Source organism: Ovis canadensis, chromosome 1, assembly GCF_042477335.2.
Source record: "Ovis canadensis isolate MfBH-ARS-UI-01 breed Bighorn chromosome 1, ARS-UI_OviCan_v2, whole genome shotgun sequence".
NCBI classification, from domain to species: domain Eukaryota; kingdom Metazoa; phylum Chordata; class Mammalia; order Artiodactyla; family Bovidae; genus Ovis; species Ovis canadensis.
In genome coordinates this window covers 7,970,296-7,984,328 of record NC_091245.1, presented here as the reverse complement: position 1 = coordinate 7,984,328, position 14,033 = coordinate 7,970,296, and the positions used below count along the sequence as shown (strand labels likewise).

The 14,033-nt window shown below is 44.7% G+C and overlaps 2 protein-coding genes and 1 pseudogene across 7 annotated transcripts in view; 2 read left to right on the top strand and 1 right to left on the bottom strand.

The window, feature by feature from the left end:
- The window catches only part of LOC138437624 (UDP-glucuronosyltransferase 1A1-like), a 131,814-nt gene that overhangs the window by 108,078 nt on the left and 9,703 nt on the right, over positions 1-14,033 (top strand). The window contains exon 1 of one of the 6 annotated variants that reach the window (XM_069585248.1): positions 8,072-9,124. The exons of the other annotated variants lie outside the window; for them this stretch is intronic. Coding sequence (XP_069441349.1) covers positions 8,261-9,124 — 864 coding nt within the window. The 5' untranslated portion in view covers positions 8,072-8,260. Of the gene's footprint in view, positions 1-8,071; positions 9,125-14,033 lie in introns of those variants that run through there. 6 annotated transcript variants of the gene reach the window in all.
- Positions 2,822-3,550, bottom strand: LOC138437675 (dnaJ homolog subfamily B member 3-like). Its single transcript, XM_069585397.1, has one exon. It carries the CDS (start codon positions 3,548-3,550, stop codon positions 2,822-2,824), a length of 729 nt encoding a protein of 242 aa, XP_069441498.1.
- LOC138428382 (glutathione reductase pseudogene) lies at positions 11,123-12,795 on the top strand (annotated as a pseudogene).

Here is a 14,033-nt window from a genome sequence, read left to right as displayed (position 1 = left end):
TCCACTGCTGGGTATATACCCAAAATAATTGAAAGCAGCCTCTCAAAGAGATATTTGTATACCCATGTTCATAGCAGCATTATTCACAATAGCCAGAAGGTGAGAGAAACCCATGTCCAGTGGCAGATGAACAGATAAGCAAAATGTGGTCTATCTATACAATGGAATATTATTCAGCCTTAAAAATAACGGAAATTCTGACAACATATATGACAACATGAACCAACCCAGAGGACATGATGCTGAGCGAAATAAGTCAGTATCAAAAAGACACATACTGTATGACTCCACTAACATGAGGAACCTAGAGTAGTCAAATTCATAGAGACAGAAAGTAAAATGGAGGTTGCTAGGGACTATGAAGTGGCGGAAACTGTGGAGATGTTAAGGGGTATATAGTTTCAGCTTTTCAAGATGAACAGTTCTGGAGACTGGTTGCACAACAATATGACTGTAATTAACACTACCAAGCTGTACCCTTAAAAGTGGTTAAGATGGTAAATCTTTTGTTGGGGTATTTTATCATGATTAAACATTTTTAAAAGGCAAACTTTATGAGGAAACAGTCAAACCTATGTGAGCCAATTCAGCAGCTATATGTTTAAAGTAAAAACTATTAAATATTTCAAATGTAAATTGAGCAAAATTCAGTTAAATGGGGAAATATTTTAAGACATCACTTTCAGAATTAGGTGTGTTGAGCTTTTTAATTAGAATATTGAAAATATGCACTTTTAGATGGATTAATGGAACATTTACAAACATTGATCATATGTTATCTGATGAAGTTAGCCACTAACTACATATGACTACTGGGCACTTAAGATGTATAGTCCAAATTGACATAAGTGTAAGCATAAAATACACTGTAAGTGTAAAATACATAGCATTATTTGAAGACTTAATGTGAAATATCTCATTAATTTTATATTGAGGGCAGTGGCCAATATGTTGAAGGAATAACTCGAATTCACACCCTCCCATGCTGTACTCAGTCGTGTCCAATTGTTTGTGATTCCACGGACTGTAGCCTGCCAGTCTCCTCTGTCCATGCGGATTCTCCAGGCAAAAATACTGGAGTGCGTTGCCATGCCCACCTCAAGGGGATCTTCCCAACCCAGGGATCAAACGGGTCTCCCACATTGCAAGTGGATTCTTTACCATCTGAGCCACCAGGGAAGCCCAAGAATACTGGAGTGGGTAACTTATCCCTTCTCCAGGGGATCTTCCTGGCCCAGGAATGGAACTGGGGTCTACTGCACTGCAGGCAGATTTTTTACCAGCTGAGATACCAGGGAACACCAGTATTACCATTTATAGAATACTGATGTGAAAGTCCTGAAAACTAGCAGAAAAGACAAGTTTATAATTAAAGATATAAAGAAGGAACCACAATGAGATGTGTATGAGACATGAAGATACAGTATAATCAAGACTGATACCCTAGGTGGTAGACTCACAAATAGTGATTATAATTTCAGATGAGAAAACAAGCTGCATTTTTAGCCTGTCCAGTTCAGATATTTTTCAGTCTCATGCCTTATGCTAACCTTTCTTTGGAGATGACCAATGGGTGGGGGTTGTACACTTTGTAATGGAATATCCTAAAGCAACTATGCCCCAAAAGATTTTGAGGGCATAAAATGTGCCAACAGAAAGCTACCTCTCAGATCTGTGTATGTTGCACCACTCAATCAATATTCCAAACTTTCCACTATTCAAAGCTTTCCAAAATTTCTGGCTTTTGTCAACCTGAGATGAGATACACTGTGCATGTGGCAATGGGAAGACTGTGTGTAGCCTTACAGAAATGCTTTTTACATTTCCAGCCGTCATAGTTGCAGAACCAATCAAAAGCTAGCAATGCGATTTTCATTGTTTTTGGTCATCACCACCGTTTTTTTTTTGTTTGTTTGTTTGGTTTTTCATTATTGCTTAAGTCAAGCTATTTGAATACTGTCCTGAGGCTGCTCATAGTCAATTGTGTACTCTGAGGAATTCACTTGAGTGTTCTGCCCTAGCCTTTGGAGGGAGAATGAGTTGGGGGCGGGGAGAGAGAGAATGTGTATGTACCTGTGTGTAGCCGCTCAGCTGTATTAGACTCTGCAACTGTTCGGACTACAGTCCGCCCATCTGCGTTCCCTGTAGTGACTTCATTCCTATAAAACCAACTTCAGATTTCTGACCTCCAGAACTTTGAGAGAATACATACACATTGTTCCAAGTTACCGAATTTGTGGTAAATTGTTAGTGCAGGCATGAGAAACTAAATACATTACCTTTACCAGGCTTACCTGTTTTTAAAAAGCCTAGGCTTAACGTTTTATTTAAACAGTTAACTCTCACTGTGTCACCAGCAACATGTGGAACTAAACGGCATCTTTAAACCAAAAGTATTATTAATATATTCATATCTCTTCTTTGTGCTAAAAAAATGGAAGTAAACTGATTTATCTTGGCAACATTAACTTCAGAGCAAACCACTAGGTTCACATTGCAAATAAAGTAGAAAGGCCAGGTTGAAGGTGCCCTGGTGAACATTCTGTCTCAGTAACACGAAATAAGCAGCGTCTGCCCTGGGGTTATGTTTAATAAATAGCAAAGTGCATTACAGATATTTACAACAGTTTTAAAGAAAAACAGAGGTCCTATTTTGTGGTCCAACAGTAGCAACAAATTGGCGTTGGCACGAACTGTTCATAAATTCTTGAGTACAGTTGTTTTGCAAGTAGAGCTTGCTTACAATCTTCAAAAAAAAAAAAGAAGAAGAAGAACGCCCTGCTATTCTCAAGTTGTGCTCTAAGTTCAACATGGACCAGGATCACTTGGTATCAGTGCTTAACAACTGCTCTTTGCCATTTATTATCAGGGACTTCAGCTCCCCATCTTCTTCCACTTCTATCCTTTCTTGGCCATTCTCCACGATTCTCTTGGTGGTGATCATTTTGCCGTTCATGATTTCGGTGGAAGTCGACATAGATTTAAAGTTGCCCATCCCCCCTCTACCACAGGACATGGAGATGGAAGAGAGGCCCCCATTCCCAATGGAACCAAATGAGGTAAACCCTGTATCAAAAGGAGAAAAACCACCTCCAAATGCTGGAAATTCACTGAAGGCGGAGAAGAGCGACGCGGACCCCCGGCTTCGGCTTCCTCGGGATCTCCTTCGACCCCCCAAAAAGTTCTCCAGCGGGTCTCCAAAGAAGTCGAACGAAAACGGGTCCCGGCCGCCGAAGAACTCTCTGAAGACGTCGGCCGGGTCCCGGAAGGTGAAGACACACTCGAAGGGGTCCTCGAATGGCCTGCTGCCGCTGGTGCGGCCGCTGCCCTCCACTCCCGCCTCGCCGTAGCGGTCGTACACGTCTCTTTTCTTGGCGTCGGACAACACCTCGTAGGCCTGGGCCACTTGTTTGAATCGCCTCTCCGCCTCCTCCTTGTTCTCGGGGTTTTTGTCTGGGTGCCACTTGAGCGCCAGTTTGCGGTACGCCTTCTTGATGGCTTCCGACGAGGCCTCGCGGGGCACGCCCAGCACCTCGTAGTAGTCTACCATATTGGAAGGCCGGGAACGGCCCCGCGGGCCAAGGACAGGGGCTGGCTGGCAGCCCCCGGGTCGCGGACCCGAGTGCCCACCAGGCCAGGCTGCCCGGAGTGGGCACCCCTTGTGATGATGCCACGTCTCATTGGGCGAGCCCAGAATGCATTGCTCACACGGTGCTCTGTGACCGGTTTCACGCAGCCGCAGAGGCCCCGCCCACTCACTTGCTCCGCCCACCCGACCTCCACTGAGCCGTTATTGCCAAACGGGGAGATGTGTCTCTGACTAATTTAGCGGATAGTTCTCACAGGTACCTCTCTGATGGTCCTGTGGTTATGACTCTATGCTCTCAATGCAGGGAGCACTGGTTCCATCTCTGGTCAGGAAATCAAGGTCTTGGATCAAGAAAGTCATTTTCTTTAAGTAGGCTTGACATCAGGCTTCCCCTTGGCTTGAGGTGGGGGCTGTTGTCCCTTGGTTCAATCCGTCGCTTAGTCGTGTCCAGCTCATTGCGACTCCATGGACTGCAGCCAGGCTTTCCTGTCCTTCACCATCTCCCAGAGTTTGCTCAGACTCATGTCCATTGAGTGGGTGATGCCATCCAACCATCTCATCCTCTGTCCTCTCCTTCTTCTGCCTGCTGTCTTTCCCAGCATCAGGGTCTTTTCCAATAAGTTTGTATCAGGTGGCCAAAGTATTGGAGCTTCTGTTCAGCATCAGTCTTTCCAATGAATATTTAGGACTGATTTGCTTTGGGATGGACTGGTTGGATCTCCTTGCATTCCAAAGGACTCTCAAGAGTCTTCTCCAACACCACAGTTTGAAAGCATCAATTCTTCAGCGCTCAGTTTTCTTGATAGTCCAGCTTTCACATCCATACATGACTACTGGAAAAATCATAGCTTTGACTAGATGGACCTTTGTTGGCAAAGTAATGTCTCTGCTTTTTAATATGCTGTCTCTGTTGATCATAATTTTTCTTCCAAGGAGCAAGCATCTTTTCATTTCATGGTTGCAGTCACCATCTGCAGTGATTTTGGAGCCCAAGAAAATAAAGTCTCTCACTGTTTCCATTGTTTCCCCATCTATTTGCCTTGAGGTGATGGGACCTCTGCCTTGATCTTTGTTTTTGGACTGTTGAGTTTTAAGTTATGTTTTTCACTTTCCTCCTTCACTCACTTTCATCAAGAGGCTCTTTGGTCCTCTTTGCTTCCTGCGATAAGTGTGGTGTCATCTGCATTTCTGAGGTTACTGATATATCTAAGTTGGGGGTAGGGTAGAGTAATAGGAGTAAAGTTTAGTTTGATCCTTATCTGAGAAACAGACACTCTTACCATTTATCTAGGACAGCATTTCTCCGACGTTTTTTCCTCAGGACCCTTTTGCTTTTGTTTATGTGGGTTATATCTATTGGTACTTGCTCCGGCAAAAATTAAAACAAAGTCAATTTAATAACGATAAACCCATTACGTGCTAATATAAATCATATATTTATGGAAAATAACTTTTTCAAAACAAATTAATAAACAGTGCCATTATTTTCTATTTTTTTTTTAACATATCTCTGGATTAGCAGAAGAGCTTGATTTTTATATCTGCTTCTGCATTCAATGTATTGCTATATCACGTGTCATGTAGCCACTGGGAGACTCCAGTGTATTCAAAAGTCAAATATTATCTTAGAAATAATTTTAACTTTGAAAAATTCTCTGAAGCGTTTTTGGGGATCCCCAGGTGCTCTGGCCCATAGTCTGTTAACTCCTGACTCAGTATATCAAAATGATGAAAACTGCTGGCCATGTTTAAGTGCTGCATGTAAACTTGGGATTCCGTGATTATTTCTGCTAAAACTGCTGCATCACCATGATTTTCTTTTTGGCATCTGACTCTTTTCCATTCCCTTCTTTTTCTTTCTATGACACTATATTCTTTGCCTTGATAAATGGTGAGGCAACACCAATAAAGTTCACTTAGTTCTAAGAAGAAATGATTAACCAATGAACTCAATATTTCATTATAAAAGATAATAGATCCAAAAGGGTTCACCTTTTCACCAGAACAAACTGCTGATTCCGTATCACCTTGAGAAACTCAAGCCAACTTGGCACTTGGGAAGCATGCAATAAACAACAGTAGAAAGTAGAGATTGGTAATAGAGTCCAGTGTGAACAAAGCAATATGGAAAAGCACAAGGTGTGTTTGGGGTAGGCTAAGTGATTCAGAATGGCAGGAGGGAAAGGGGCAGAGAGAGCAGTTAAGCAGAAGGGCTAGAGAAGTGGAATGAAATGGAGTCCATTCCAGGGAGTTCTGAAGGCAAGGCTGAGGAGTCTGCATTTATTCTGAGCCCTAGGAGTGTGCTGACCAAGGTTTCAGGGGTGGTAGTGGCATGGGGCTGTGCGATGGACAGCCAATGCAGGGAATCAAAAGGGAGAGGTAGGGACTAAGAGCCTTGGAGGCTGAGGCCTAGAAACAAGACCACGGCAGCTGGGTCTGAGAACTAGTGGTAGAATGATCCAGATTTGGCACTTGCTGGGTTGACTATAGGGCCTAGAGCAAAGGGAGAAGGGGCATCACACCCATACAGAAACATGACTTCCCTGGTGGCTCAGAGGGTGAAGTGTCTGCCTACAATGCGGGAGACCCAGGTTCAATCCCTGGGGTGGGAAGATCTTCCGGAGAAGGAAATGGCAACCCACTCCAGTGTTCTTGCCTGGAGAATCCTGTGGACGGAGGAGCCTGGCAGGCTACAATCCATGGGGTTGCAAAGAGTCGGACATGACTGAGTGACTTCACTTTCACTTTCAATGTCTGCAAAGCCATGGATAGGTAGAGAGAGAGGCAGAGAGGGATTCTAGTAGGGAACTCAGGTAGGCCAATTGCTGAAGGATACAAGGCAGAATACAGGCTTCCCTGGAGGCTCGATGGTTAAAAAAAAAAAGTCCACCTGTCAACGCAGGAGACGTGGGTTTGATCCTTGGGTTGGGAAGCTCCCCTAGAGAAAGAAATGTCAACCCACTCTGGTTTTCTTGCCTGGGAAATCTCATGGACAGAGGAATGTGGCAGGCTACAGTCCACGGGGTTGCAAAATAATTGGACACGATTGAGCGAGTAAATGGTGATAGCGACAAGGCAGAATAAAGCAATATGCTATGGAGAGTCAAGGAAGATGACTTTGTTTTCCCTGGAGGGCCCCACAGATTATCCAGAGGGAGTGGACTTGTTTCAGTTCAGTTCAGTTGAGTCGCTCAGTCGTGTCCGACTCTTTGCGACCCCACGAATCACAGCACGCCAGGCCTCCCTGTCCATCACCAACTCCCAGAGTTCACTCAGACTCACGTCCATCAAGTCCGTGATGCCATCCAGCCATCTCATCCTCGGTCGTCCCCTTCTCCTCCTGCCCCCAATCCCTGCCAGCATCAGAGTCTTTTCCAATGAGTCAACTCTTCGCATGAGGTGGCCAAAGTACTGGAGCTTCAGCTTTAGCATCATTCCTTTCAAAGAAATCCCAGGGCTGATCTCCTTCAGAATGGACTTGTTTATGTAGCCCTTTTCAGTTTAGTAACAAGCAGCTCCAGTTTGATTCCATCAAAAGAGCTAGGAGTAGTTGGGAGGGTGAGTTTCTTCACTTCACTTCAGCATGGCTTCAGCTTTAAAAGAAATCACCTTCCAGTGGGTCTAGGAATGCTCTTGCAGACACCTCACGCTTCAGTAGATGCCAGAGCAAGACTACATCACTGCCCTGCTCGGTTTCCGTGGCTACCCATGCTCCCTGACCCCAGCACATCTCAGCCTGCCCTGTAATTGCCTTGTTGTTTGTCTGCCAGAGCCCTCTTGACAGGCACAGACCATGTCTAACCTGGATTTCGGGCCCTGGCTCTTCACATCATGCTGAGAGGGCCAACACTTGCCATAAATCTTTGATGAGTGGGGGAATTCACAGTGGATTTTAAGTGTCAGGTCTCCACAGGTTTCAGGGCAGAGTTTTATTGGATTGCTTAGTCATGGTACTTGGTCATAATTTTTGAGAGTGGGTGTGGACTGCCTGCTATTCATTTTGGTAAAGAACAATTTCTGGTCTTGGACAGAGTCACACTCTTAAACCGTTCAAGTGCACAGAGGCCTCAAAAAGTTCTGAGGCTCTGCCTGATGCAGTAAAGTCATAAAATCATTAACACGGTGACTATGTGTTTTTACAGCCCCTTTGCTCTGTGTAATCTACAGATGAACACTCGTGACACTGAGGCTTTAGAAGAACGACTGCCCTTATTGTTTAAATTGGACTATGAATTTCAGAATGACAGATAAGCACACACCTATGAGCCAAACCCTTGCCACCTTTTTCCTTTTCACCTAGAATCTTGATCTTGGTGAACTCCTGGGCAGGGGAGGGAGGGGAAGGAGCTTAAGAGCGCAGCAGCATGAGCATGCATATGCCTGAATCACTTTGTTCTACACCTATAGTTAATTGAAAAGATAAAAAAAGAATGTGATTCGAGTGGTGCTTGGGGGCTTCCAGCCAGTTAAACTGTTGCCTGTGGCGAGACCTAGAAAGCCCTGCCCTCTTTATCTCTAAAAGTAAACGCCCAGCAGTCTGTAGTTGACTGACAGCTATGGTCACGTGACACAGGCAAACATTAACTTGGTGCATAGTTTGGTTCCTGCGTTGTGTAAGTGAGAGAGGGCACTCCGGCAGGTGACCATCTTGGTAGCAACGGCAGAGCAAGCATGACAGCAGGGTCCCAGGGGGAACGCCCAGTCATCCTGCTCCTGCTGCTGTGCACGCTCGGCCCCTCTGTGTCCCAGGCCGGGAAGCTGCTGGTGGTCCCGGTAGATGGCAGCCACTGGCTGAGTTTGGTCGGACCCCTCCAGCCCCTGCAGCAGAGGGGACATGACATAGTGGTCCTGGCACCTGACGCCTCTGTGTACATTAAAGAGGAAGCATTTTACACCTTGAAGAGGTACCCTGTGCCATTCCAAAGGGAGGACTTGGAAGAGACTTTTATCAGCCTCGGGCGTACTGTTTTTGAGGATGAGCCTTTCTTGAAGCGCGCGATCAAAACATACCAGAAAATCAAAAAGGACTCGGCTCTGCTCTTATCCGCCTGCTCCCACTTACTGCACAACAAGGAGCTGATGGCCTCCCTGACGGCAAGTAGCTTCGATGCCGTTTTGACAGACCCTTTCCTTCCCTGCGGCCCCATCGTGGCCCAGTACCTGTCTGTGCCTGCTGTGTTCTTCTTGAATGGACTGCCATGTGGCCTGGACTTTCAGGGTACCCAGAGCCCCAGTCCACCATCCTATGTGCCCAGGTATCTGTCCTTTAACTCAGATCACATGACCTTCCTGCAGCGGGTGAAGAACATGTTCATCACCTTGTCAGAGAGTTTCCTGTGCGATGTGGTTTATTCCCCGTACAGGCTACTTGCCTCCGAATTCCTTCAGAAAGACATGACTGTTCAGGATCTCATGAGCTCTGGGTCTGTTTGGCTTCTCAGAAATGACTTTGTGTTCAATTTCCCGAGGCCCATCATGCCCAACATAGTGTTTGTTGGTGGGATCAACTGCGCTAGCAAAAAGCCACTCTCTCAGGTGTGTATTTGAGTGGGAACTTTATATACCTGTATTCTAGCAAGAACTTTGAGTGAATGAACTTGTCATGGATCTGCTGAGACAGCCTCAAATGCCTTCTCTTGTTCATTTCTATTTCACCAGTCTCTTAGGAGTGAGTTGTAATTTATAACTCTTTGGCATCTTCTTCTATTTTTTTTTTTTAATTGGAGACTTTAGGAAAGTGTACTTTGGCCATTTTATTCTGTGTGCTCCAGTGGATAGGAATCGATTAGATGTGACATGGGTTAAATGCCATGAACACAGGGCCCTGGGTCCAGGGTTCCTCGCAGAGAACAAAATTGTGCAGCGCGCACTTTGCCCATGGTCAGGTCAGACTCACAAAAGTCAAGATTGCTGAAATAATTCTTTGGCATCTATAGATCTTGCGTGGCAGGGAAAATTGCCTTTATCTTCCCAGTTAAAAGTCCAGTTTCTAGATAATAAGAAGCTGAATACGGCAGTTCCATTTCTTATAGTAAAGCAAATCACTAGACAGCCAGGTTCTGATGTTGGATTCAAAGCTCATGCATCTCACTCTCTTAAATGCTTATATATTAATGTTTTCACCCTCTGCAACTGGAAGTTTGCAGAAAAAAAAAAAGTAGCATTCGCATTCTCTTCCAAATCTCTACAGAGGGGACAGAGAATAGCAGGAGAGGTTCCTTCTAATGGGGGATTTGGGAAGGATTCTTCAAGTAGGTGACATTTCAATGGGCATTCCTTCGTTTATTCGAGTATTGGTTGGGGATCTGCTGGTAGCCCAAGTGCTTTCCAGATGCTGAGTCTGGCTCCTACTAGGGGCTACTATCACCCTCATAGAGTGATGAATCTTATTTTCAGTGAGATTCTGACATTCATATTTTATATTCTTTAAAAAATAATTATTTTTGACTTTGGGTCTTTGCTGCTGCCCAGGCTTTTCTCTAGTTGCAGCGAGAGGGACTTACGCCTCGTTGCGGTGCACAGGCTTCTCGTGACGGTGGCTTCTCAAATCCACTAATGGTTCTTAAAAGGGGTGAGATGTCATCAAACCAACGGGCATATCTCAGATCAAAGGAAAGAAAGTTAGCCAGCAGGTCCAAGCAAGATATTTTTGCTGTTGCATTTTGGCAAACAGCTTTTCTTTATGTAAGCGATTTTCTTCTTTATTTAGGATGTTTCATGGGAGAGACTGCAGAACTTTATCAACTGTCTTTCTTGATATCACGTCTTTATATCGTTTATTGACATATTTGCCCCTAAAGTGGTAAATTGTATTGAATGTATGTTGGTTGCTGCCTTGTTTGGTGCAAGTGAGCTTAGATGTGAGAATATTTCTGTAAATTGTACCTGACAGTAGTTCCCAGTGTCTTACTGAAATTCTTTTAATTTGAAATTCCATTTTTAGACACTAATATCACCATTCCTGCACTGTTTTTGTTTACATTTCTCTCTAGTGCCTCCTTAGCACTCCAGATCTTCAACCTTCTTCCTTCTCTTTAAACAACATGAAGCAAGGACTTCCCTGGCAGTTCATTGGTTAAGACTCTGTGCTACCAATGAAGGGGGAGTGGGTTTGATTCTTGGTCAGGGAACTAAGACCCCACATACTGTGCTGCAAAAGATAAACACAACAAAATAAAGCCAAAAAAATCTACAGAGCCAACATTCTTAACCGAGTCAGGCAGATTCCTTTAACAGTGGAATTTCTCCTGTTTGCACTTAACAATCAACAGATATGATTATAACTCTTGCAGTTTATTTTTACTTTGCCTCGTCCTCTCCCTTTTTCTTGATTTATGCTGGTCTGTCACACTGCTGTTATCTTTTTTCCCCTTGGTTAATTAGTGCTGCTCTGCACTTCCTTCCCTCTACTGGGGATCATACTATTCCCAATGCTCTTGGTAAAAGTCCTGAACTTTCCAAGTATGAAGATGAAATCTTTGTTAATGAGAGTCCCTAGAGAAAGCACAGCTTGGTGTTGGGCATACCTTTGGGATGCCATCAAAGAATAAAGATGGTAGGCTGGCCCGGACTCTAATCGCGAGCGAGGGGCACGGCTGGCTGCGGGTGGCGCGCGCCTTCCTCACCTCCGCGCCACCTCCGGCCGGGCCAGCCCGCGCCTTCTCCCGCGCCATGGCGTGCAAGCAGGAGCCGCAGCCGCCGTGCCCGCCACTCAGCGCCGGCGCCGAGATCTCTTACGACTACCTGGTGATCGGCGGTGGCTCGGGCGGACTGGCCAGCGCGCGCCGGGCGGCGGAGCTGGGCGCCCGGGCGGCTGTGGTGGAGAGACACAAGTTGGGCGGCACATGCGTGAATGTCGGATGTGTACCTAAAAAGGTAATGTGGAACACTGCTGTCCACTCTGAGTTCATGCATGACCACGTTGATTATGGCTTTCAAAGTTGTGAAAGTAAATTCAATTGGCGGATTATAAAGGAAAAGCGGGATGCCTATGTGAGCCGCCTGAACACCATCTATCAAAATAATCTAACCAAGTCCCACATAGACATCATCCATGGCCATGCAGCTTTCACGTGCGATCCCCAGCCCACAGTGGAGGTCAATGGGAAAAAATACACCGCTCCTCACATCCTGATCGCCACAGGCGGCGTGCCCTCGGTTCCTCAGGAGAGCCAGATCCCCGGTGCCAGCCTAGGAATAACCAGCGATGGGTTTTTTCAGCTGGAAGAGTTGCCTCGCCGCAGTGTCATTGTTGGTGCTGGTTACATCGCTGTGGAAATAGCTGGCATCCTGTCTGCCCTGGGTTCTAAGACATCAATAATGATACGCCATGATAAGGTGCTTAGAACTTTTGATTCAATAATCAGTTCCAACTGTACCGAAGAGCTGGAGAACGCTGGCATTGAGGTGCTGAAGTACTCCCAGGTCAGGGAAGTTAAAAAAACGTCTTCAGGCCTGGAACTCCGCATGGTTACTTCGATTCCTGGTAGGAAACCCACCTTCACCACTATTGCAGATGTTGACTGCCTGCTCTGGGCCATTGGGCGGGACCCAAACTCCTGGGGCCTGAATTTAAACAAACTGGGGATTCAAACTGATGACAAAGGTCACATCATAGTAGATGAATTCCAGAATACTAACGTAAAAGGTGTCTATGCAGTTGGGGATGTGTGTGGAAAAGCTCTTCTTACTCCAGTTGCGATTGCTGCTGGCCGAAAACTTGCCCATAGACTTTTTGAGTGCAAAGAAGATTCCAAATTAGACTATGACAACATCCCCACGGTGGTCTTCAGCCACCCCCCTATTGGGACAGTGGGACTCACAGAAGATGAAGCCATTTATAAATATGGAAAAGAAAATGTGAAGACTTATTCTACCACCTTTACCCCAATGTATCATGCAGTTACCAAAAGGAAAACAAAATGTGTGATGAAAATGGTTTGTGCCAACAAAGAGGAAAAGGTGGTTGGAATTCATATGCAGGGAATCGGATGTGATGAAATGCTGCAGGGCTTTGCAGTTGCAGTGAAAATGGGAGCAACAAAATCTGACTTTGACAACACGGTTGCTATTCATCCTACCTCTTCAGAAGAACTGGTCACACTTCGTTGAGAATCCAGAGACTTGTATGGCTGGCAGCTGGACCAGTAGACCTTCAGGAAGGAACCAAATCATCACGTTTACTTACTGTTCCCACTTTACGTATTTCTTTATCGTAATCAGAATCTTCCAAGTGTGGAAATTTTCAGTCAGCTTAATTCTGTAATCAGAAATTTGTTTTGTTATTCAGGATTGATTTTTCACTTGGTCACATCTCTCAGTAATTACTATTTGTTTTATTAGTAGCTCTGGGCTGGCTGGGTTTTGTGTTGTTTTAGCCTCATCCCAAGTATAAAACTATATGAAGTACAGTTAAACGAATGTACCTGAATGAATATCGCTTGCTAATTTTTATAGAGGAAGATGACAGCTGCTCTTCACATTTAAAGAATGCAAGTACAGAGTCATTTTGTTTTTTATGAAGCCAGTACTGTGCTCTGCATGTTGCAAAGCTGTTTCAAGGATGTGAGTTTTCTTTAAAAACATATAACTTAAGAGGCATACCTCCTGTATTTTATTCTTTCTTTTGTTCTAAATGATTTAAAATGATTCCTGTTAACTTTTAAGAGATGAAGTTTATCAAATTTGGGAAAGATTTGAGGAGGCTGGTTGCGTGAGGGATATTTGAGAAGTGACTCTGGCTTTCAGAAGGAGAGGGACTCAAATACTTCAAAAGGCCTTTCCTCTGCTAAGAGCTCATAGTTCAGTGAATGGTTGCAATTTTTGTATGTGTTCTTGTCATTTTATTTTTTTGAAAACTATTTCCAAAAATCTGAAAATAAAATCACAGTCTTTCCTTAAAAAAAAAAAAAAAAAAAAAAAAAGATGGTAGAACAATGCTGAGAGCAAAGGCATGACACTCAAGAATTCCAAGATGTCAGTCCCCTCTCAGGCTGAGAACACCTCTGAGAGTACACAGAGATCCAGAGATGGTGTCCACCCATCCACGCTGGTTGTAAGGAGAACAGTCAAACAGGATCGGTAAGAACAGACTTGAAGATGATGAAGAGAAGAAAGAGTGGTGACAAGGAAGCCTGCAGTGTTCCTAAGTGGCTCTGAATGTACAATGATAAAGCAACACATTTCCAACATAGTGTTTCATGAGTCTCCTTGCAAAACAAAAGGCATCTGGGAAGGAAAGATCTAATAAAAGCCTAGAACTCAAAATACTAAACTCACAGCCAAAGTCAGGACTTCTAGTAAAAGCCTCCTGGGTTTTGAAGTCAGTACACTTGACAAACAGGAGATTAACAAGGCCCAGGATGCCTGATAACACTGCAACTACTTCTGAACCTGGAAAGGTCAACAATACTCTGCTACATGCCACGGTTCTCAGTCACCCGAG

Coding starts and splice junctions, on each gene's coding strand:
- LOC138437675 (XM_069585397.1), bottom strand. CDS start 3,550: ATGGTAGACTACTACGAGGTGCTGGGCGTGCCCCGCGAGGCCTCGTCG.